The 24,714-nt window shown below is 39.9% G+C and overlaps 2 protein-coding genes across 2 annotated transcripts; one reads left to right on the top strand and one right to left on the bottom strand.

Annotated features, from left to right (window-relative positions):
* Positions 1–943: 943 nt before the first annotated feature.
* Positions 944–5,889, top strand: prf1.5 (perforin 1.5). Its single transcript, XM_044373922.1, has 5 exons — positions 944–1,241; positions 1,567–1,842; positions 2,065–2,336; positions 3,082–3,223; positions 3,600–5,889. The coding sequence occupies exons 2-5, from the start codon at positions 1,573–1,575 to the stop codon at positions 4,485–4,487; spliced, it is 1,572 nt and encodes a 523-aa protein (XP_044229857.1). The 5' UTR covers positions 944–1,241; positions 1,567–1,572; the 3' UTR covers positions 4,488–5,889.
* On the bottom strand, positions 5,426–24,696 carry smarcad1a (SWI/SNF-related, matrix-associated actin-dependent regulator of chromatin, subfamily a, containing DEAD/H box 1 a). Its single transcript, XM_044373909.1, has 23 exons — positions 24,230–24,696; positions 23,349–23,475; positions 23,126–23,255; positions 22,522–22,591; positions 22,030–22,118; positions 20,196–20,303; positions 19,646–19,724; positions 18,824–19,515; positions 17,487–17,683; positions 17,093–17,183; positions 12,285–12,384; positions 11,587–11,646; positions 11,094–11,169; positions 10,802–10,937; positions 10,464–10,595; positions 9,991–10,086; positions 9,676–9,793; positions 9,470–9,585; positions 8,625–8,813; positions 8,398–8,516; positions 7,990–8,172; positions 7,381–7,490; positions 5,426–6,789 (listed from the first exon to the last, which is right to left on the bottom strand). The coding sequence occupies exons 1-23, from the start codon at positions 24,342–24,344 to the stop codon at positions 6,728–6,730; spliced, it is 3,195 nt and encodes a 1,064-aa protein (XP_044229844.1). The 5' UTR covers positions 24,345–24,696; the 3' UTR covers positions 5,426–6,727.
* Positions 24,697–24,714: the final 18 nt, after the last annotated feature.

Here is a 24,714-nt window from a genome sequence, read left to right as displayed (position 1 = left end):
TTTCATGAATCTGTGTCTTCATGACACATGATTCATTGTATTTATGCTTGTTATATCTCTAGTCATGAGACATTTAGACATGACCTGAATTCTCTATAAATACCCTAATCAGTGGTCCCTTACACAAATAATTGGCCTTGTAACAGGAACAGGTCTGCATGATGTGTATGAGTTTTGTTTTTTAATCTTACAACAAATGGAGCTGTGCTACACATTTAACTTTTCATGACAGTAATTGTATTCACAGCATAATGATAGGGTTAGTACAAAATGCAAGTTACAGTTGAAGTGTACTCCCACTAGGAGAGCATGCACAAGTCTATAAATGTGGCATCAAAGCACATATTACTTCTCTAAATAAAATAGCTTATCTGGGCTGAAAAACAAAGTTTCACTTTCACATGTTGAATAAAATCTCTTGCACAGAGTGCAGAGAGACGCATTTATCTTCCCTGACCTTACTGAAAAAACCACCAACATTCCACCCACATCCATATATAGACAATGGCAAAGCTGACCTCATGGTTTGTTTAAGGTTATCAGTACACAGACAGGCTGGGTCAGACATTATATAGACAAAAAGACACACAGTCACTCCAACAGACATACACACATGTACAGTACACCAGTACACACACATGCACGTACATACACATAACCACATCCATTTCCCGTAAAGAGTGCCCATACGTGCATCTTTACTCTCGTGACTATACAAGAATCTCCCTCCCCCACACATGCGCATGCACACACACACACACAGCTGTGAGGGATTCATGGAGGGAGCTCTTGAACATAAAAACAAACCCACTCATGCTGAGGAAATTGGTCAGCAGGCCCTGGAGAAGAGAGGAAGAGAGAGAGAGAGAGAGAGAGAGAGAGAGAGAGAGAGAGAGAGAGAAGACAGATAGACACACATAGCCCTGAAGCAGGGCAACTCCCTCCCTCCCTCTTTTTCATAGTGCGAAGGACAGACAAAAGAGTGCAGCCGGCTGGATTTTAATACAGTCTGCCAGTAAAGCCAAGGCTCTCTTGACAGTGATTTCCTTTCCAGCAGGACCAAGATTCTGCAACTCACTGTCCACAGTGAGCAGTGCCATCGTTAGAAAAGAGGGAGAGGCACAAAAAATGTATTTTTCTTGAATGTTAAAATCTGGAGAAGAATTTTAGCTACAGCCTGACAACTGCAATAAGAAGACGAAGACACAATCCGAAGGACGATAAATCAATAACAGTCCAAGGTAAGCGTGCATGCCCTCTTCTAGCATACTATTTTTAGTTCATGTCTCTATTCGGCACGTTTTTAGTGTTTACACAGCATCTGTGCCAGGATTACATGCACCAGTTTATAGAGCAGGGAGGATTAAAAGATCATCTACATTCACTGTGTAACAGACATAATTCATCTTCTAATATTAGATAGTTTCCTATCAGCAACAACCCTGCTGTTTGATCATTGGTAAAAGGCAAAATAAGGCAACAATGAGTATTTCATTGCAAAAATGTCCTTAAAGTTTTGACTTTACTGAATACTTTTTCACCCTCAACACGATCTGTTACATTTAGGTAACCATGCCAACTGGAGGATTCCAGAGGAGCAAATTTGCCCTGTTTATGTTGGCTTTGCCGGTCATTTTGCACGTCTATGGAGTCCAGGGATGTCGGATTGGCTCTGGGTCAGAGTGTGAGAATGCCCCGTTTGTTCCGGGGTACAACCTGGCTGGGGAGGGTTTTGATGTGGTGCGGATGCGTCGAACAGGAGCGTATGTCATCAATGTCAAAGGTCATCTGGCTGACAATCACACCTGTACACTGTGTCCAAACCCCTTTCAAAATGGCAAGGTGAGTGCTATAAAACTCAGCCTTCTCTCCACCCTCCTTTTCACGGTGACTTCACTCAGTCTAAATGTCCTGCAGTTATTTCCATCAAACTCATTTTGTTTTCTTCTTTTTTGCTCCTTCTGCTGTCTTTTCTTCTTCTGTACTACACCACACTTCCTTTAAATCTTTTCTTCCTGCACCTGCATCCCACTCTACATCCTGCCTTTTTTTCCTCCTCCATAGATTCAGAGGCTCCCAGCAGCAGTGCTTGACTGGCGTCCCTTCAGCCGCTGCAGTAAACAGCTCTCTAGCGCCCTCCACCACTCTGTAGAGTCCTTGCTGCGCAGCTCCAGCTCCTTAGTTAACAACAACTGGGATCTGGGTTTGAGCTTAGATGATATTGGCAAGGCAGTGATGGGAGGAAGCCGCTCAGACTTGGCGAAGTTTGCTCGTTCGCAGCACAGTGTGGACAAAGCCACTTTTGCCATCCATGAAATCAGTTGCTCCTACTACAGGTAAAAATGGGACACTGTCATTATATGTAAAGTGTTGATTGATGTAGTATTACTGGGATTATTAAATTGAACTGCTTTTAATGTGTGATTAATGTCATGTGTTGTTTTTTTTATGATCCTTTTAACTTATGTAGTGTCTTTGAGTACTTTGAGTATACATTCTATAAATAAAATGTATTAATATTATTAATCAGACTGATATTTATCTGCACCAAAAAATGCTTTCATGATGATGTAGTATTGTTACATACAGGTATACAACATGTGAGAGTGTAGTTAAAACAGGAATCCTGTTTTGTTAGATGTAAATATAATCCCAGTTGGCTAAACACAGCCTTACTCTGACTGTAATTAAGAACAGCAATAAAATCCAATGGGGGCTCAACAGATGTAATATTGATAGATGTAATAATAGTAATGTTTGAGTAAAAGCATCTGCAGATGCTATCTTTCCTGACATATTGTGCATGTTAAGGAAGCAGATGTATTGTTAGCATAGGTCACAGCATAGAATGGACTAAAATGTGAAAAATAAATGTAAGCAACAGCTCACAAATGTTCATTAGGTTTGAAATTGATTTACAAACTAATAGTGCACAAAGAAAACTCATTTTTGGCAAAGTTATAACAGCTTTAGGTGAGACCTCACAATGAACTCGATTTCTTACTGTGTTTGTAACATACGAGTCAAGATAATATTCTCATTGTGTTGTGGTTGAACTTCACATGTCTTCTGTTATTTCAGCTACAGGCTGGCTGACCATCCCCAGCTGAGCACAGAGTTCACAAAGCATCTGCAGAGACTCCCACGGAGTTTAAATACAAGCCAGAGCAGAGCCCTGTATAGACGGCTGATTGACACCTATGGAACACACTACATACACCAGGTCAGACACAGATAAGGTCCTCTTTCCCTGCCTCTTATACTGTTGTGCAGAATGTCTCTCTGATATGGTGTTGAATCCTTGATTTCTATTTTGATGTCAATGCAAACCTGTGCCCTCGTCTAATCGATTTGAACATACACTTCTGAAGAATCCAACTCTCATTCAGCATTTTCTCTGAAATTATGAATATCTTAAATAAATGAGAGATGGGAAAATTCGGTCCAAAAATTGACTGGTCTGTTGAGAAATTAAAGAAAGGCTAGGAAAGTTTCTGAAAGGTCATAATGGTGTTGCCCCTTGTGGTCTTGATGAAACTTAACGAGATGATAAATTTTGCATTTGATAGTTATTTTATAATATCATTTGTATTTCCTAGGTCCAACTTGGTGGTAAAGTGAAGCGAATCACAGCCTTCAGGACCTGCCTGGCCACACTGAAGGGCTTCTCAGAGTCTGAGATCAAAAACTGCCTGAACGCTGAGCTCCGCATAGCTCTGGGTTTCCTCCCTGCCAATGTATCCTTCTCCAACAAGTGTGACAACCTCTTGAAGGGCAATATGAGCATGGGCTTCTATCAAGGCTTCATGACCCATAAGATCGAGGTGATTGGTGGGGAGAGGTACTTCCCTGACATCCTCTACCAGCAGGATCCGTCCGAAGCCTACCACAGCTGGATGAACAGTCTCCACGACAACCCTGATGTGGTTTCTTATGCCATCTTCCCTCTGCATCATCTGGTGGAGGACTCGCAGATCAGTGATAACCTGAAAAGCACTATCACAGAGTACATTAAAGAGAACCAGCTGAAGGAGGACCAGCTGGGTTTAAAAAATTGCTCCCCGACCCCCAACCTGGACCACAACTGCTGTCCGTTTCGGGCTGGCAGAGGAACTCTCAGACTGGAGATCCACAGAGCTGCTGGTCTGAAGGCAGACACCTTCACGAAAACAGACGCCTACATTAAGATCTTCTACAACGGCATATACGAGGAGACGGAGACAGTGATGGACGACAATAACCCAGTATGGAATGTGACTTATAACTTTGGCTCAGTGGAACTGGGTCAGGACTTAAGGTTTGAAGTCTGGGATCGGGATGTGCTTTACAATGACTTAGTAGGGAAGTGTCTCATCTTTCCTGAGCGAGGAACTCATTCTCTAAGCTGTCAACTGCGCAAAGGAGTTCTCTATTTCACTTATACCATCAAATGTGATTCTCACTTGACCGGCTTCAGGTGTGGACGATACTCGCCCAATGCCGAGTAGATTATGAGATTACAGCATGTTGTAGGTGATTTTACAGTAGCCTTTTCATAATGAATAATAACTTAAGTTTATGGATTTTTAAAGAGTTTGTAAGCTGTAATTTTCCTTGTATTTTCCCTGAATTGCTTGTCAACATTAATGTATTCATACCAGCCACCACTGCCTCTTTTTTCCTCCACACATTTCATAACTTTTACTTACTAAAATCATATTCGAGACAAGTGGCATTCCCATCCTTACAAGAAAAGAAGTAGTTAGCTGTCAGTTCTCTTCTATGTAACTGTCTCAGTAATATTTAAGTCAAAATTCTTGAACACTCCTATTTGTCAAAATAAAGAGATTTTGACTTGGTGCTATTCACTGTTGTAAGCCACCTTGAGTTTTTCTTAGGCCTGATGCAGTGATGCATTGTGCCACATGACAAGCAATAAAAAACGAATTAATGCTCCCATTCACAGAAGGGAGCAAAGTCAATTGTCCTGTTGACTTCAAGTCAGCAGATTCAAACATCATTACACTGACACTGCATAATTAGAATGTACATTTTCCAAGATTTTCAGATTTGCATGTTTACAGTTGTGTTTAAACTTTGACCATTTTTATTTATCGAAAGCTATTGTGATTATTCAATTTAATGAAATTTGAACCACTTTTGATGAGGATCCTTTTAGACTGCTGACACCAAAAATGGGAATTTTCCACTACCTATTTTGTAAATGAAAACAAGTCTTAAATTTTCACCCAAATTCCATCCTAATTCAGTCAAAACCAATTCAAAATGTGTACCAAAAACCTTGTTGTTGACAAACCTAATCATAGAAAGACTTTCTGTTGGTGGTTTGACAGAAGATGAATACTAGTAATTCATACATTTAAAAAAAAAAAAAATCTTATTGGCAGCCCCTCCTGTTGACCCGCTGAAGTCATGACCACACAAATATTTATTGAAATCTTTATTATTTAGTTCAAACTCGAACCTAAAAAAAACATACAAATTACTTAGTAAAAGCTTTTACAGCAACACGTGTACACTTACAAGACAATACGCAATCATACAGTGCATCAATGTAGCAGCTGCTTCCTCAAATCATCATTATCTTTGTGTCACCTGGCTTAAGATATTTTGAGGAATAAAAACAGCAAAAGAACCAATCATTTTATATTTTTGTACTTGAATACTGTTTTCCATACTATAAAACTGTAATGACTGTATGTTAAATGCATGGACCACACCCAAACAACCATGTCAATAGAAACCAATCAGGCTGCCTTTGCTCATCAATTTCACAGATGGTAACAGAGTTAGACTTCAACTATGAAATCAGGATGAAACTCCACATGTTACACATATAGTGACAGTGAATACAATTTACCAAATACTTGGCTAACTTTTTGAAGCAACCACAACTGTCAAAAAATGTTCTGTATTGGTCGTAGAAGAAGAAATCAACATTTTCTGTAGAGTTGTCCTACCTGCTGCTCTTAAAAAATGTTGTTATGGATCATGGCAGCAAAACAAGTTTGGGTGTAAACATTTTTTTTTGTTTTTTTTTTTGTTTTTTTAAGAGGAACAGGCAAGATGTTACACTGTCACATAAGAAAGATGGTAAAAATCTACTATACTCCTTACACCACCTCTGCAGGTATGCAAGCACAATTTCCATGCTAAATTTTAAGACTGAAATTAAACTTTTTCAGTCATTATCCTTACAAACATACAGTACCTTTATCTGATCATGAATAATATAAGACTGTGTTCACATGACATGGATATGTGAACTTAAATTATGATACTTTATTTCAGTCGTAATATCCAGGGTATCAAAAGTTCAATGCTGCCTTTCCAACATATGCTGCATTACTGGTGGTTCGGTCTGAACTTCTAAAACACCATGTTCTGTTTACAGTTTGAGACCCTCGCATAACATGTGGAGTGCTGAATATATAAAAAGGCAAAATTTTTGCCTAGCCTATGTATACTGGTCTCTTGGTCAAAGTAAGAGCAAAACCTGTGTGCATGTAAAAATAGTGTTTTAGGCACAGCTACCATGCTACACATGAGATGAGATCTCAATATCAGATTTTTTTTTTTTTTTTTCTCCATGGCAGCATATGGTTTTCAGTAATTTTCCAGTATAGACACTAATGTGTGTGTTCGATCAGAACACTCAAGTCTGCCCAGAATCACAAAAATGCCTTTAAAAATGTATTTGTACAGTCAAGTTTCACGTGTTTGCGTATCACAGTCCCAGTGAGGCTCTGAGCAAAGATGCCATATCTTCAGGTATGTTCCCCTCACCACCTAAAGAACAAATGATGTTTTAATTGTTTTTTGCATTTGTAAATCAAAAGGTTATAGTAAACGCAAGTGAACTGGTTCAAACACAGTATGCCTGCAAATATGGTTAATCAACTTGGTATGGCATACAATTGGTAACTCCCCTTAAGCTCTAGATCTATTTCCATTAGTGCTACACCAGTTCTTGGACACACCTGGAAGTTGCATGATGTCTTCTCTGATTCTTATTTTTCAGATATGTCTGTATTTTATTTACCAAATAATGTAATTCTGTTCGTCCCTATTGTAATAATACCATTGTTATTTCTGTATAGACGACATCTACTACATGCCTCTCCGTCCTGATGAGACATGAGAGAGGACTGAAGTTGAATGTGATTATCCTCTTTTTTTTACTAATAAACTTGATGTATTAATGATATGCAACAATCTGCTACTGGTCAAGTCAGATTCATGCAGATTTTCACTGTGCCTTATCAAAAAAAAAAAAAAAAAAAAAAAAGACGAATAAATTGACAGAAAAAATGCACTGCTGAGAGAGAACATGCACATGCAGTTGACAAGGTGTGTGTGTGTGTGTACATATTTCCTCACCCTGTTCAGCGGTGGTCATGTCCTGCTCCAGTTTGAGTTTCTTCTGGCCCAGCTGCAGTATGCAGTCCTCTATGCTGTCCTTACTGATCAGCTTAATCACTTGCACAGTCCTGACAAACACAATGAAGTACATTAGTCGTTGTGCTAATCACTTTTCTGAAGGGGGGCATTTTACCTGTGGAGATTCTGTCATTCCAATAAGTACTTATTACTACTTTGTACAGGGTTTTCTTTCTCCAAAATCAAAATATAGCTCAGTGTGTACACTGTAATGCTAAAAACCATGGCACTGATTTAAGGTCCAACCCTGTGTGTCCTGTGTAATTCAAGTATTAATTTGTGCGTTTGTATTAGCTTGTCAGAATGCTCCGACATAATTTTTGGCGTAATAAGTAAGAATTGTATTTACAGGACCTCCTAATGTATGTCAGAATAGATTTAATCATCTACTTTTGAAATATTTACAATGAGAGAAACTAGGGAATAAGATTTTGAATGAACATGCCACAAAGTTATTACTTCATACTCATTCCTCAAGTTGTCTTCTGTTCCACTTTTATTCTAAATTCATAAAAATTTGCAGCCTTTCCTCGGATTCCATGATCTCACCTGGTCTGACCTACACGGTGACATCTGTCCTCAGCCTGTTTGTCATTGTAGGGATTGCAGTCAATGTCATGTAAGATCACAACATTAGCTGAGGTGAGGTTAATGCCGAGGCCGCCGGCACGTGTTGACAACAGGAACACAAATATGTCAGGGTCAGTGTTGAACTCATCGATCAACACAATCCTGCAGAACAAAGACATTTACACCGTTACTTGTGATACACTGTATGCTATGTTGATTAAAATGATTTCCAAATGCTGCTTAGATTGTCTCATTTTTGACGTGACAATATTTCATTGTGAATTAACAGCTAGAGTAATTGAGATGCTAGACTCATTGATTCAGATTAGGACCATGTGCGATAGTTAAGTTGCAAAATAAATCTATTATTTACAATACAACTCTGACCTGTCTGCTATGGGTGTGGATCCATCCAGTCTAACGTAGCGATGCTTCAGATGTTTCAGCAGTACTTCCACAATGTCCAGCATCATGGTGAACTGACTGAATAAAACCACTCGGTTTCCCTGTAGGATGAGAAGAAAGTTAAGCTACATGATCTAAACATCAATAGCATTCTTTATTTACCGATTCTTTATTTGTGCACAGGCACGGTTCTGCACATTCCTGGTTACCTGGTCCTTGAGTGAAGCCAGCAGCCCGGTGAGGTGATGGAACTTCCCGGAGTCGAGCAGAAGATTGGTTTCAAGCTGGTAGGAGCTGATGGAGGTGTATTGCTGACAGAGACGATGCAGCTCAAAGTCTGACATCACTTCCATGTCTTCCTGGATCAGAGCTGCGTCTGCGTCAAAGTGAGTTGGCTCCTGAGGAGGTTGGGAAAGAAAAAAAAGAGAGTAAAGATTGGAGAAATACCCCAAAAACCTTACAAAAGGAGGGACACTAGTTTGGAGAATGAATCAAGAATTGATTACACCTACTGAAAATATAGTGTTCGCCCAAAGAAATCAAGACATGTATGAAAACATGAACAGATGCATAAAATGAAGAGAGACACTGTGAAGCCTTTAAAGTAATTTCAAATCAGTTGTCCAAAACTTTTCACAACCAACCCGCTCATTTTTAATGGTGCTTTTAAATGTATTTTAGATTAATTCTTTAGCAGAGTCCAACAAAATTGAATCATACAATTCATTGTTTGTTAGGTTTGATGAAATCCAAGGCAAACATGATGTTAAGTCTTTTTTTTTTTTATATTTCAGCACTAAAAGTAGTATTTCAGGACAGTTTGACGGATATTGTGATAATTGTAAACAGTGATAATTTGGGCCACATTAATAATGTCAAAATCCCTACCACAATCCAAATACTTTAAAAAAAATATATACATGTAAAGCACTTTGAAACTGCCCTAAGGGTATAAATTGTGCTATTTAGATAAACTTGCCTTGCCTTAAGATGGCATCGACCAGCTAAGCCTTGCAGCAGAAAAAACAAAGAGCTAGTCAGGAGCAGAACTAACCTTGAGCATGAGTTTACTCATGGCTTTGAGCTTCTCTGTGGTGTAGTACTGTCTATGAAGCAGAGGGTGGTTGGCCATCTTCCTTAACTGCATCATCACATTACACAACTCACGCTCTGTGGGGAAAAAGTCATCAAAGTAATGACTCACTGAATCACATTATTTCCACCAAAACTCGTGTTAGTTGTACAGTAAATGAGGCTTACTTTCGCCGTTGGTGGAGGCCTTGAGTTTTTTTAAGAGTTTCTGGTAGAGAACCTGCTGTTTCTCACTCATTGAGCAGAACTCGACCTTCTCTTCCTTGGCTGGCAGCTGCTTGAGGACCTGTAAAAAGGAAAAACGGGAAATTAGTTATTTACAATACTGACACGGGGTTTCAACTAATGATTATTCCTATTATGACAATTACTTAGCGAGAAAAACTTAATGAAATAAGTTACATGTGTTGCAGAAATTAAGTTAAGTGTTTTTAATGGAAACTCTGATTCTTTGGATTAAATTACATTTGAAGTTTAACATACCTCGCTCTTGACTCTTCGGAGTATAAAAGGCTTCATGATGAGTTTGGCCTGAGAAATGCGATCCCTCTCGAAACGGCTCTGCTCCTCGTGGGATTTCTGGCACATAACATAACATTCATTGTTACACATTTTGACTCAGATAGGCCAAAAAACAAAGAAGCATACAATTACTCTGGGATGTTTTTGTTCATTCTCTGTGTGAATACTGAAACATGACATTTCTGTTTATACACTTGTATAACAAATCATTTCAATGTACTGAAGTAGAGGGCCAGGAGATACAATCAAAGTAAGAGGTCAAATGATAATCTCACAGCCGACTATTTTATGAAGTATCAGAACGTTTGTAATTGGGCTTGTATTTCTAGGTGGTGTTCATGCGGTTATTTGGTCCCATCAACCTTCCCAATGGCATAGTTACCATATGCCCACACAAACTGAGATAAAAAGATAAAACGCAGTTACACACTTACCATAGAAAACATTTTGGAGAGCTGTGTAGTAGAGTTGGAGAACATAGAAGGCATGATGAAGTTCAGGAGAGACATCAACTCTAAGAGGTTGTTCTGTAAGGGAGTTCCTGTCAGCAGCAAGCGATGCTCTGCCTAAAAGGAGAGAGAGAAAGTGACATCCTAAACTCTTATGTATGCCAGGTAAGAAGTCCAGTAAAGCTGATGGCCACTGGGCAGAGCTGCAATACTTTTGAAATTCAAGGATAGAAAGGCAAAGTATTCTGAAGACAGATATGAAGAAACCACAGAAATGAGGTGGTGTTGAAAGAAAATACATGGCAAAATATCGGTGAACTAACGTTAATAGCCATAAGGTGGCGGTAGCGTAGAGAGTTCATGTTCTTCAGCATGTGACCTTCATCAAACACAGCATACTTCAGACGCAGCTTACGGAAAAGGCTGCGGTCGCTGTCGTTTCCAATGGCCAAGTTATACCTGGAAAACAAGGAAAGAGGAACTTTCAGTCTGTGTGGACTTGTGAGTGAAAACTTGCTTCTGGACCTCCAGGGCTGTACAGTCAAAAACCCTGGTTTCAGTAGACCCTTTGATCTATAAAAAAAAATGATACAGTGTGTGAGTGTGTTTGCTTACGTGGTCACAATGACATTGAACTCAACATCTTCATTGAGGATGTCGTGTTTGAGGTAGCGGCGGTCCTCTACAGATCCTGTGTAGAACATATGAACACACACTTGTCTCAAAACTGTAAAAAAAAAAAGATGTATCAATATCATCTAGGACTGCCCCCTGAAAGTCACTGAGCCGCTGCATCCGTCGATAAGCCAGAGTCGAGTTTTTTTTGGCCACATCATTATATACAGAGTAACACAGTGTGACAGCATGACCGACACTAACCTTTTACAGATTCTTATCTCTAAGTGAACTCAATAAATAACTGTGAAGGAAATGAGAGAGGTGAGGAAACGGAAGACAGTGCGATGCAGCGAAACTATTTCAGACCAACAGTATTGAAGACACGGCTCTGCATAAGTGTCCTCTCCAGCTATCTCTGTGCACACTTGATCACAGTGAACATCAAAAAGGTACCAAATCCCAATGTGAAAAGATGAATAAAAAGTCTTACCATAATAAACTAGAACTTTGAGGCTTGGACACCACAGCTTGAGCTCTCTGACCCAGTTATCTACAAGAAATAAAATGAAATCTGCATGAATCACAAATAAACAATTGATTTTTTGAAGTGCCAATTTTATAAAGACAATAAGATAAGCTCCAGGATGTGTAATAAACACAAACTTAAATGCTGCTATTTTTTGAAAATAGCAGCATTTAAAAAGCAGCTCATTTTGTGGCCACAGGGTACATGAATGTCAACCACTCTTAAAAGTTAAGGGTATTCAAAAGCATGTAATAAACTGCTTGAAATTTGGCCAAAAAAGTCTGTTTCTGGTACAGTGAATTTATGTTTTTCATAAAAACACACATAGACAGAGAGCTACTGAATGAACATATTTTTGGTAGGTAGTATCTATGGAAAATATATGTAATGAGATATACAGCAGAAAAACAAGATAGGTGGAACAACCTTTGTTGTCATGGAAACTACAGTGGGTGCATAATTACTTTTTTCTGCTCACATTTCTGCTTTGCTCTGTCATTAGCTTTTTCTAATTAATGTATGAACACAGCCTTACACAACATGTTACATTACTGTTGCTACTACATTCTGCAAAGCATCATTACCTAAGTCAGTGTTGTTCAGTCAGATTAATATTATGCAATGTAGCAAAGTTGAAAAGTGTGTGTTGTGGGGATTGTTACCCAGTGTAGAAGATGGCACAGTGATGAGGTGAGGACCATCTATTCCATTCTGGTACAACTGGGCCAGAAACGCTATAGCTTGGATTGTTTTTCCCAAACCCTGAGAGACAAGAGGAAAAGAAAGGGAGAGAAAGCGAGATGGAGAGACAGAGAGAGACTCGGTCAGTTATCAAACACGGACACAAAAGGATCAAGAGCGAGCCAGGTGGATGGACAAAAAAAAAATTGTAGATGTGCTTTTCAGATCACTCACCACCAGTATACACAGCAAAAATCCTGACAGGATTTCAACGATACTTCACCTTTACTAAACCACACACAAATAAAAAAATTCTCACTTCTCTCACCATCTTGGAGCTAAAACAACAAATCTAACTCTCCGCTGCCTTTACTTTGTTCCCGTCTTCCCTGATGTTTCTGACTGTTTATTCACCTGCAGGGTGACTACACAATTACACAAAACACTCTTTGATACTGACTCTGTTGGTGCAAAGCATAAGAGTAAATCATTCCCTGGGAAATGGGAGGATGAGTAACAGGCAAAGCCCAGTGCCCTGAGATTTGTGATGCGACTGGCTGGCCTGCATTATCATCAAGGCAGAGCACCTCTTAAACCCCTGTACTTAGGAAACAGCCGTGGACAGCTGCAAAAGGGAGAGCTAACAATAAACCTCCCCAACAAACTGGTGTGCAACTGGAGAACAGATTTGCATCACTGTTGCAGAACCCTGGATTTCCATCTGATGACCTGGATAACCTCTCATCTGCACACAGCAAGGTAAGGACTGAGAGTAAATCAGAATGCAAAAGACTATAGGTAAAGCTAACGACTGGGCATCAAACTCGGATTGTGGGTGACTTTGCTGTAAAAGATGTAAGAAGCATGTGCAGTAAAAACACCAAAATACTGGTGGTTTCTGACATGACTGAAAGAATCGTGCATATCGTGGCTGCACATCCAACTGTAAAAAAACATCATAGTGCACATAGAGTTCAATGATGTTGTGAAACACCAGTTTGAAGTGATGAAATGAGACTTTAGTGATCTGTTTAACATCTGATCTGGTTATTAGCAATAATTCATAATTATCATAGATAATTATGAATTATGAAAATAAGATATTAACCTTAATCAATAATTCGGGCACCAATTGTTGGAGCACAGTTGATTATTTGCAATAATTATTAATTATCAAAGATTTAGAATGAACTAATTATAACAATTAATAGAATTATTAATATGAACTAACAAATACGGGGCACCACCCGGAAACCGGGACCAATGACCAAACAAGGTAGTCTCATAAAAGGAGTTCACCTAGAATGTTAATATCTGAGAGATAAACATTCGAGGGTGAACAAAGAAGGGTTGAATTCGAGCTCTGACTCCTTCAATCAGCCACTTTTCACAATATGTTACGCACAATAATGATAGAAGAACTTCTCTTTAAAAGATAGTTGTTTATTAAACTTAGCAAAATTAACAAAGTTAACAAATGCTTCATTCAATAAACAACTATTCTAAAATCTAATTCTACCAAACAAAACACAAACAGCTATGTACAGGGTTGAGCACATGCAGGGAATGCATCTGTGTGTGTAAGTGGGTGTATGTGCCAAGATGGCGACTTGGCCTGACGTGATGACGTCGTCGGTCAGCGACGCGGACGTGACTATGGGAGAAAGTCACGTCACGCAAGAACCGAATGGCGGAAGTGTGGCGGTGTCGCTCACCCAATGCCGTGAAAAACACACGTGTCTGATGGCGGATAAGGAAAGATAGAGCAATGCTGGATCTAACGTTATCGGACCATCAGATGTGTAAAAAGATGTCAGTGCGTGTGTCTGTGCGCGCGCGTGTGTGTGTTAGTCGCAAGAGAGGGAGAAGAAGGAAAGAAAGTGATCGTGAGGGGAAGAGAAGCGGTTCCTTTGTCCACAGACAGCGTGCGTACGGACGGCAGTCTGTGACGCACGTTGTCTAATCGACAAAGCAACTTACTTCCTCACTCACAGTGGCACAAACACAGCGGTAGTCTTGAGCGGGACAAACACAAAACAGTCTAGCGTGGTGAACACAACTTAACAGGCAGCAAACTTAAAATACTCCTCAGAGTAAACAGAGAAAAATGGACTCGGCGGTCCGTCAACAACACAACAAAACAATAGCAATAAAGCTAAAAAGCTAAATGCTAAACAACCACAACTGATGCTGAAAAGAACACACAACTAACACTGCCTCTGCCCAGACTTGTGCCTTTTACTTGGTCGCTTCAGAAAGTGAGCAGGGTGTGTGTGTAGTCCCTCTTTCTGTCCGGCCCTGTCCTTGGCTCGGATGCAGACGGTGGCCGTTCTCGCACGGTCGGCGAAAATCACGGCAGCTGGCTCTCAGCAGCGTGGCGGAGAGAACAGCAGAGGCGACTTGGTGAAGACAAGCGCGGCAGAAAAGTTCCACGTCTTCCTGAAGAAACACTGTTTCTTCCTTCTCGAGGGAATTTGGAGACGCTGGTTGCAGCAGCGGTCTCTCTCGGATCCAGGAATGTGTTCGGGTGAACATGGGTGAAGTCTCGTCTTGTCCGGCGAGGGGAAAGGCTTCGATGAGGGGAAAACATGTGCGTGGGGTACCCCCTTTAGTCAAGCTGACTCACAGAGGAACAGAAGTTACCCCTAGCTCAGCGACATGGGAAAGGCGTGTGCTTCAGGGCACGTTCAGTTTTTAAAGGGTGGTGATGTCATGGCTGCGTCATCAGGACGCTCCGCTGTGCAGGAGCATCTCCGCCAATGAGAGACTGTATGTTGACTGTTCCCTGCTGAGGTGTGAAAATCGCAAAGCATCCTTGGAAATGGAGTTTGCAATGGATTCACATTGTCTGTAAGCAGCATTTTGGCGCTATTCCTTTGTCTCGGGGGAAACAAAGGAAAACGCACCTCGTGATCAGGCCTCACAGGTTATATATAGGCCTTCTCTGTGTGACCTCGTGGTTTGAGGCCCAACAACAGTCAGCACTTTGAATGCTTAAGTGTTTATCAGTGGCCCTCTACCGCCAGTCAGAGGAGGAGTTGAGAGATTCAGCAGATTGTTGGCACTGAACACGTGGCTCTCAACTGTATGTACGGTCCATTCAGTGGACTCTATTGACAATTCGACTTTTTCTGGGATCGCAGACATCTTTTGAAGGCAGAGTCAGGACAAGTCAGGAGTAAAATTGTTCACCTCTAACCTATTTTACTTCCTGCGTCAACCATCTGTTAACTCTGCCAAGAACAATAGACAAGAGGAATCAAGACTAGAGGAAGACATAACAGCGCAGAAGAAACCTTGAAAGAGAGCCGCCTTGGCCCCTGCCTGAAGAGAGCGTTAAACATGAGAGTTATCAGAGCCCAGGGGAGTTGTTCACTGACCAGATGAAAGAGTTGGTCACTGCTGGGACCAAAATTACACCCAGCCCTACTCCCATTTTTTTCCCCTAAACCCTTGTCAGCGTCCACATCCACCAGTTTTGAAACAGCTGCGACGCCCTACACCTCCCTCCATCCACAACTGCATCAGAATCATTCTCTGTCTCCACAGCCTGATAATAGCACAGCACATCCAGCTATCTGTGTACAAAACACAGCAAGCTCTAACTGATATTTGCTGGGTCCAGGCTGCAAAGCAAATGGCACTCATGAATATTCCCAGTGAAAGCCGAAGCCCAATATGTCGGTAGCTTCCCCAATCTATTACCCGATGGGTAATAGAAAAAGAACTGTAAACCTGCTAACGAAACAGGAAGCACTCAACCAGTTCTGCAAAATTATCACATTTAGCATCCACTTCTCATCAACCACAGCCTGTTGCAAAAAAATCGAGCAGATAATGCTTTTAACACACTCAATCTAACTTAATTAAATGTCAGGTCTTTGGCAGGAAAAACATTCTTAATCAATGATTTTATTGTAGAGCACAATCTTGATTATAGGTTTTTACTGAAACTTGGTTAGACCGAGATAACAGTGCTGCTATTCTCATTGAGTCATCCCCTCCCAACTTCAGTTTCATGAGTGAAGCTAGAGTGCATAAGAAATGACGTGGAGTTGCCATTTTGTTTAACGATTCCCGCCAACGCAACCACATATCTTATGGAAATTTTGCTTCTTTTGAATATGTGGCTCTTCAGCTGATATCCTCCTCTCGAGCTATGTTCCTAAATATCTACAGGCCACCTAAATACTGTGAAAACCTTCTTTGATGACTTTGCTGAACTGCTGTCTATAATCTGTATTGACTTTGACTGTGTAATTATTGTTGGTAATTTGAACATCCACGTTGACAACCCCCAGGACAGAGGGACTAAAGAACTGTGTAGCGTTCTTGACATTTATGGACTGACTCAGAGTGTGACGGAGCCCACACACACACACAACAAGGGGCACACTCTGGATTTAATCATCTCCAAGGGTCTGAACATTTCTAAGGTTGTGGTGACTGATGTTGCTCTCTCTGATCATCCCTGCTATCTCAGACATGTTCAAACAGAGGTGATCACAAAACAGTATATTACTAAAAACACGCTCTCAGCTTTTAAATGACTGTTTTTAAATTGTATTTAAATTTTCTTTTTTGTGTTTCTTTTGCTTTTAATATTTTATGTAAAGCACCTTGAATTGCCTTGTTGCTGAAATGTGCTATATAAAGAAACTTGCCTTGCCACAGCAACACTCATTAACTAGTGGCTCAAACAAGCTGTTTTTGACTTTGGGCTCATGGGTCAGAACATCATAAATGTTGGTACTGTCTCTACTCACTGGTCCTAGTTTGGTTGCCTTACCATTTCATCAGCCAAGATACCACTCAGGTTGTGTTCATGCAGAAGAAGCAGCCACTTGAGACCAATCATTTGATAAGGTTTCAGCTGAAATCTGAAAGATGAGAAATAACAAACTGAGAACAAGAATCAGACAGTTCATTATTTTATAAATCTGCTGGTTAACAACTACTTAGCCCAAAGCTTTGAAATCTGCAATTATTTCCAATCCATCATCAAAAGCTCACTGAGATAATGTGACTCAACAGCAACTATTTAAAATCTGGTATAACCTTATTATAACATTTGACCGTGATGCCATAAGAAATACAATACATACATACATAAAATACAACTTGTCTTATCTTTTATGGACTATTCATTAATTACAGTATATGTATATGTGCATTTCACTCACTGGCTGTTGAGAACACTGGGCTGTTTTGTGGCCGCTGTGCCCTTTTCCATCATCATGGTGACCTGTTTGACCATTTTTGAAGAAATGGTCTCACATTTTGACATGAGCCCCAGGACAACCTTCCGCTCTTTGAGGACGACTCTGCAGCCCAGCAATAAGTCCTCTGACAGTCCATAATCCTTATTAAAGGCATCGACCTGAAGAGGAGAGAGCAAAATGTCACATAATATGTTAAGCATCTATAAATTACCCTTGAACCACTCACACACAATCTGTAAATATCTACTCTGATAAATCATTAGATGACCTGTCAGTGGAAAGGAACTGAACGGTTACGTTACAACGATCTACGAGTCAGTATAAGGCAATGCTGATAATAGTCCAATCCTTAACTTCAGGTTAATACAAGTTGTTAATGTTTATGCCTAGAAAACAGATTTATAGTGTTGGTCCAAAGAAGTTAAGAGTGTAACATTAAAAACACAGCTAAAAGAGGACAAACATGCAGAAAAAAGACCCAAATCATGAGTAAACAGTACACACACATCACAGAATAATTTAAATTGTGCCACAACATTAGCAGCATGTTCTACCTGCCAAGGCCGCCTGTGTCTTCGCTTCACTGATACACTTATATAAGTGCCTGTATAAGTTATTCTGTACTCTTCTTATTAAAACAATTTTTTATCTGTACGATATGACACTGTGTGAGATGTTTCACTTCAGGACAATAGTGATACTGCTGCATTAGTAAATGTAATACAGATCTCAGGAATATTTACTTATTTCAGAAAAGTACATGTTTCTGTGGAATGCCTTTTCCCGTTTTTTAACCTGCATGTTGATGTTTTTGTATCTACAAGAACGCAGTGGCCAGATAGGCTGCTACATGTGATTGCATTTAAAGTGTGACTTCAAATATTTTTACGCTTAAGCCTGACCTTTTAAACCAAACACACATGATAAAAAGGGGCAAACACTACCACATGACATCCTGTGATGATTAATCCGTTAATCCTAACCCATTCAAATTAATATTGACTGTACGATGACAACGTTATGAATGTATAAATGGACTGATGTTTGGAAAATAAAACAGCTGCTGTTGAAAATGTTAAGACCATGCAGTGAAATATGGTCAGGTGGTGAAGAGTTCTGCTATTCAGCAGATCGTGAGGAATGTCTTGTCTCTAAAAACAGACACGGACGTGCTCAATAAGTGAATAAGGTGTGAATGAAATGAAAGTCGTTTACCAGGTGTTCGACTATGATTGACTGTAGCTCTTTGTTTTTAAAACTTCCCCCCATAAAGGAACCACACAGACATGTTCTCTCACCAGGCTTTGCCATTTATCAAAGGGTCTCAGTTCCACAATCTTCTGGGCTTTTTTAACAGAGCACCCAGCAATCAGTGACAGCTCATCTATTGACGCCTCCTGGAAGAAACTGAGGATCTCTTTCTTCATTTCCGTCATGCCACCTGTAGAGTCCAGCTCATCATCCGAGTCCTCAAACTCACTGCTAACCGTGTCCTCTTCATAGTCATTTTCCCCCTCAGAACTGACGTGTTCATCTGAAGCACGTGCTTTCCTCTTTCTCTCTGCTGCCTCCTTCTTGGCTATACTCGTCCCACTGGCAAATCTGGACATCATCTGGGCAGCAGAGGAGGTGGAGGAGGAGGACGGCTTCTGGGATGAAGAGGTAGTCGTTTTCTTCAAAGAGGATGAAGACACTGAATCAGAACTTTTTTTAAGCCATGAAGACAGAGTGGAAGTGCTACTTTTGTTTTTGGACCCGTCGCTTTCTTCTGAGTCTGTGTCTTCACTGTCCTTTGTAGCATCCGTACTGTCCCCATCCGTTTCACTGACGTTTCTATGGTCTTTGGAGTGCTTACGATCTCTCTTGTTTTTACTGTCTCCATGATTTTTATGGCGCTTCGACTTTCTGTGGTCCCCGTCTGAGTTGTCTTTGCTCTTTGATTTGCTGGATTTCTTCTCCTCTGACTCAGGTGAGCTGAAGCTAGTATTATCTGTCAGAAGAAAAGAAAAAAAAAGGACAGCCAGAATCAATATAAGAAGATGAAACTGTACATGAAAAGAACACATATATATATATACATGAGAGAAAAGATGGTCAGATACAGATGGTTGTGTTCAGACCTGGATCTGAGAACATTTGAAGAACCTGAAGAGCATCCTCAACATTCCAGTCATGTTCCTGCAGCACCATCCGCAGCTCCTGTACCAAGACAGACATCAGCAAGGTTCAGATCTAACACACAAGATCCACTGTTTCCTGAAACAGCCTGACAAAATCAGCCTACAAGATTGTTTGTTTGTTTTTTCCTCATATGGAATAGATAGGAGAGTAGATGATAGACAAGTGTTCTGCTTTGCTAAGGCATTATTGGACAAATACGTGGCTTAGTCAATCACTCTCGAATTGAATGTTTCTAAACAAGTTTAATATGATAAGTAGACTTAATTGCTAGTGTGCAAGGTAAAACAGAGCAGTTGGGTTTGTGTATCATCATGTTATACTGTATCCTGTGACATCACAACCTCGTAGGCTCAGCCACACACGGAGAATACAGTCGTCATGTTATTTACAGTAAATACAGTCTGAGTGGGTAGAAACAGTTTTGAGTCAAAAACTAATCTCAAGAGGAAAAGGAACAGGGACATTAAGAGTGTCTGTGGGTGTTGTCACCTCCTTGTCCTGGTCAGGAAACTTCTTCTGCAGTCTTCTAACCATGGCCTCCTGCTTCTCCCAGCTTGGTTCTTTACCTTCATCCTCTTCTTCATCAGAATTTGTTTTCTTTAGAAGAAAGATAAATGCAAAGCTGAGAAAGACTCCTTAACATTTCAATTCAATAAAAACCTACTGAATTGTGGATTTTGCAGTTAAACCTCTAAAACCTACATAGACAAAGAAGCCCCTGGATGTAGTTTTATATTTTTGCCAATTCTGAGCTTATTCTTCCAGTGAGTATCAAGTGTTGTACATAATATGAATCAGGGGTACCTGCCCTTTCCTTCTGGTGCAGTGTAAAGCCACTATCATGCATTATCTTTGTCTGAGCATACCATATTTGACAAAACAAAGCCCAGTCAAAAAACTTGTTTTGTTGAATAACTCCATTGTCAACCAGGGAATTTTTTGTTTTTTTGACATGAAAAGTTGTATTTAGGTGTTTTGGAGCTCCATGTGAAGTTTGGTTCAAATCCAACTTTTCCTCAGTGAGTTATAGCCATTTATTTACGTCCTGGATATTGTTTAGTACACAATGTGACAAAATATACATTTTGGTGCTGTCTTCATATTTTGGTCAATATCCCCTCTGACAGTAAATATTAAAATGTTATATATCATTGGAAAATAGATAACCTAAGCTGCTGATATATGGAAGACAGCAGACATTTACTTTTTGCGCAATGAGTGCACACAGTGACTCGAGTGAAGCCAGTGAAGTCTGCAAGCTTGTTCCTGTATCACGTGACTGCATGCACCATAAATTGGCACCATTCAAAGTGCCTCGGGAAGCTGAGAATCTCTCAGCAAAAAAGCTTGTTGATATAAATATAAACGGTCCCAAAGTTATTCAATGTTTTGTAGAACATGGTCTAGCATAGTGTCAACATTATGCTCGGTTACAGGGGGTTAAGGGAAAGCCAAAATAGTTGTGTTTTTTTCATCATCACACTGCACTGGGGATGGGTTTCAATCCGTATTGAATCCCGTTCACAGTCATCAAAATACTCGCTTTCATTAAGGCTAGTAAATCTTTCAAGGTGCAGACACATAAACATTTTCATCAGCCTCATAGCTCTGAATCAGGTATTTGGAGTAAGTCGCTCCTGAAGCACAGTAGGCTGCAGCTGTTAATTGAATGTGACAGATACATTTAATTAACATTTCAGTGGCTACAGGTTCAGGTATTAGCTACAGGTTATGAACATTAATTAGGCTGTCACTTAAAACCATAGTGTTTCTGCCTTCTCAGCCAATAAGAGGTGATAAAGCATCTTTGAGTAGTAGCTATTTTATCCTTAAGTTTCTTAGAAATGTTGGCAGGTAAATCTAATAAAATTCAACAAAAGATTCTGAAGGATTCAGATTCAAAAAGTGGATTCAAATGCCATAAAACACCATAAAAAACCTCGTCTCTACTCTCAACACAAAAACAATCTCATCATCCTTATGAGGAATTTCCACTTAGTCCATTGTGCAAGTGCAAAAATAAATTGTGTTTTTCTCATTTTCCCTTTTTTTTTTTTTTTTTTTTCTTTCTGCACTTTTTCCAACTGCTTCTTGGGCATAAAGAAGCAGTCAAAGCCCTCAAAAAAAACAGGTTTACTGTTTTCATGTGTGAGTGTAAAACCTACAATCAACATGTCAAAATACTGTAAAAGATGTATCACAGCAATAGAAACACATAAAATGGCTTTAATTGTAAATAAAATAAAAATGGCAGAATCTTGAAAATATGAACATGTTATGGCAATTTAATTTTAAAACACGACGGTAGTATTAGTAATCTCACCACTGATGGTCTCCTCTTCTTGCTGGGTTGAATCTCACCGCTGTCCTGAGAGCTGCTGGATCCATCCGGCTTTCTCTTTCTGCCTTTGTCTGAGGTTGAGGTGAAACAGTCAGTGTTTTCAAAAACAGCCAGCTGACTGAGAAAAGTGATTTTTTTTGTCTTTCGCATGGCACTGCATGTTTACTGACGCTGACACTGTTTAGCATATTTGGGAATTATTTAAATGTCTATTATTTATTTTTCTCACCTCAGTGTACACCAGGTTCATTGAGTGTTCATTCTTGCAAATTTTGGATTTGTTTTATAAATTTTTCAATAGATCATATATACAAATCTATCTTATTTTCAGCCTTAAAAATCTGACTTTTCTCTTTTCTCCACAACTAACTAAGCATTTTCCACACTTGAATACACCACAGAAAAGCATGTATCTGTTGTTCATGTGGAACTGAGCAGAGAGTGAATATATGTGTTAATGAAAAACTGTTTTACCTTCTTTATCACCAAACTTCATCAGGCATGCAGCTACAGCCCCTTCCAATGTACTTGTGCTTCCAATGACCTGTAAACAGAACAGAACAAGGATGAACAGTGACAAAATACCTCAATATCAATCTTGCGACAAAATTGTAGGGATGACTATTGGTGCTTTTACAAAATATTTACACAATGAGATTTGTGATAAATAATCACCAGTAATGTGGATATAAAGACTAAGTGGGTAAAGGCAAGTAATAGAACAGCTAGAACAGTCTGGTAAGTTCAGAAAATTACACCACTGTAATGCAGCCTTTAAAACCAGGAAAAGACAATTATACCATATCACAATATCTAAAATCTAAGATGATATCTAGTCTCATGTCACGATATCGATATATTGCCCAGCCCTAGTTGGATGATATATCAATTTAATATTTTATCCTTATAAGACATTTAGTTGTCATCATTAAATCAGTCAGATCGTTCCAGATATTTCTGACAGGAAATAACACTGCGATAAGAAAAATAAATATAAAAGTACACTGATAAGCCTTAATACAGATCCCGCCAGATATTGCTAGGGTCAAACTAAGTTCTGTGGTCCGTCTAAACTCACCTCCATTAGCTCCTTCCTCTTCAGCTGAGGAAACATCTCTAGTAGTCTGTTCGTTTTTTCCTCCAGTTCGTTGTCCTCATCATCTGTATGATCTGTTACCACATTTTTAGATGATTTTGCTACAGGGTCCCTACAGAAGACAGACAACAGATCAGTACATCAGTATGAATCAGCATGAATGTGAAAAAAGGTTTCAAATGTTGTCATTTTAGATGACACTTACACGGATTTCCTCATTGATGATATTTTGGTTTTTGGCTCATCCTCCTCTAAATCAACCGTAATGACTTCCTCAAAAACCACTCCTCGGGCATGGGACTTTGGTGGACCTTTGACTGTTTTCATCTGAGCTGGAAAGCAAAGTGGGAAAAAAAGAAGTTAGCAGATGCAATCACAGCTATCGGATAGAACAGCTACAAGAGTAAAACCTGAGAACAATAGTCATGTCTTTACATAATTTTTGTTTTACATTTTTTCACATTTAATTAAAACTACTCCATTATTTACGTAGACATCCACCTAACCTCCTCCAAAAGACCCCTGAATGTGTAAATTAAATGTGATGGCTTTGTAAAGGACCAAACACAATTTTATCAGACTCAAAACTGCAGTAGGCTTAGACATCATGTATTAATTGCTAGATTGTGTCATGTCTCTGAACTGGGGCAACTTGGACGACAGCTGGGTGACATATTAAGATGTGGGAACTCATCATATCCTTGTTACATACCTTTAGTGTAGAGTAGTCAGTGTATTTTTACTCTTAAAGGATGCAGAGCTAAGTGACAATAGTCATTTCTAAAACCCCTTCACATTATTGATACCAAGACACTGCCTTCAAAGTACTAAGATTTTTTTTATTTTGTCAGTATTGCTCAGCTACATCACAAGCACACAATCTGACCATGCTAATAAATAAACTACAACAGCGTGTACATCGAAAACTATGATGGTTCAGGCTCCCTTGGCATCTAGCATGTAGGAAATACAGTCAGTCTGGCCTACAGCATGAAAAAAGCAAGTTACTTAACGACTGATAAAGATGGCATGCCTGACACATCTGGCTACCAGCGTTGTAAGCTAGCTTTAACATCTGCTAGTTACCTGGCTTGTTCTCCTTCTCAGACTCGGGACTTTTGGACCCGCTCTCTTGGTCTTTGTCCGTTGTCGTCGCTGCCTTCTTATCGAAACGAAAACGGTCTAAATTGAACAGACTCATTTTAACAGTGTATCTCTCGTGGCTGACAGCGGCTCCCCCTTTGTCTCTTTTTCTAGTGAGCAGTTGTTTCCCTGCACAGTAGCATGAAGCACAACGTCCCCGTTAGCCAATGTGACAACCCAGCTAACTAGCGTCGAATGTTAGCATAGCACTCAGGGGCAGCGATGTTTTTAGGCTGTGTCACCGCTCCGTATTTAATCGTAACGGTTCATAATGGATCAATCGATGACAACCTGATTTAGCAACGCAAAGCGGTTGTTTAATCCCGAGCCCGATTAAGATTGTAGCCTGTCTACAGCCGGTTTCCCGCGAACTCCCGGCCCTGGTGCGTGCTAGTGCTGGCTCCGCTCATTGGCCAGAGGAAGAGGTG

Source organism: Thunnus albacares, chromosome 2, assembly GCF_914725855.1.
Source record: "Thunnus albacares chromosome 2, fThuAlb1.1, whole genome shotgun sequence".
NCBI classification, from domain to species: Eukaryota; Metazoa; Chordata; class Actinopteri; order Scombriformes; family Scombridae; genus Thunnus; species Thunnus albacares.
This window is presented reverse-complemented; position numbering and strand designations above follow the sequence as displayed.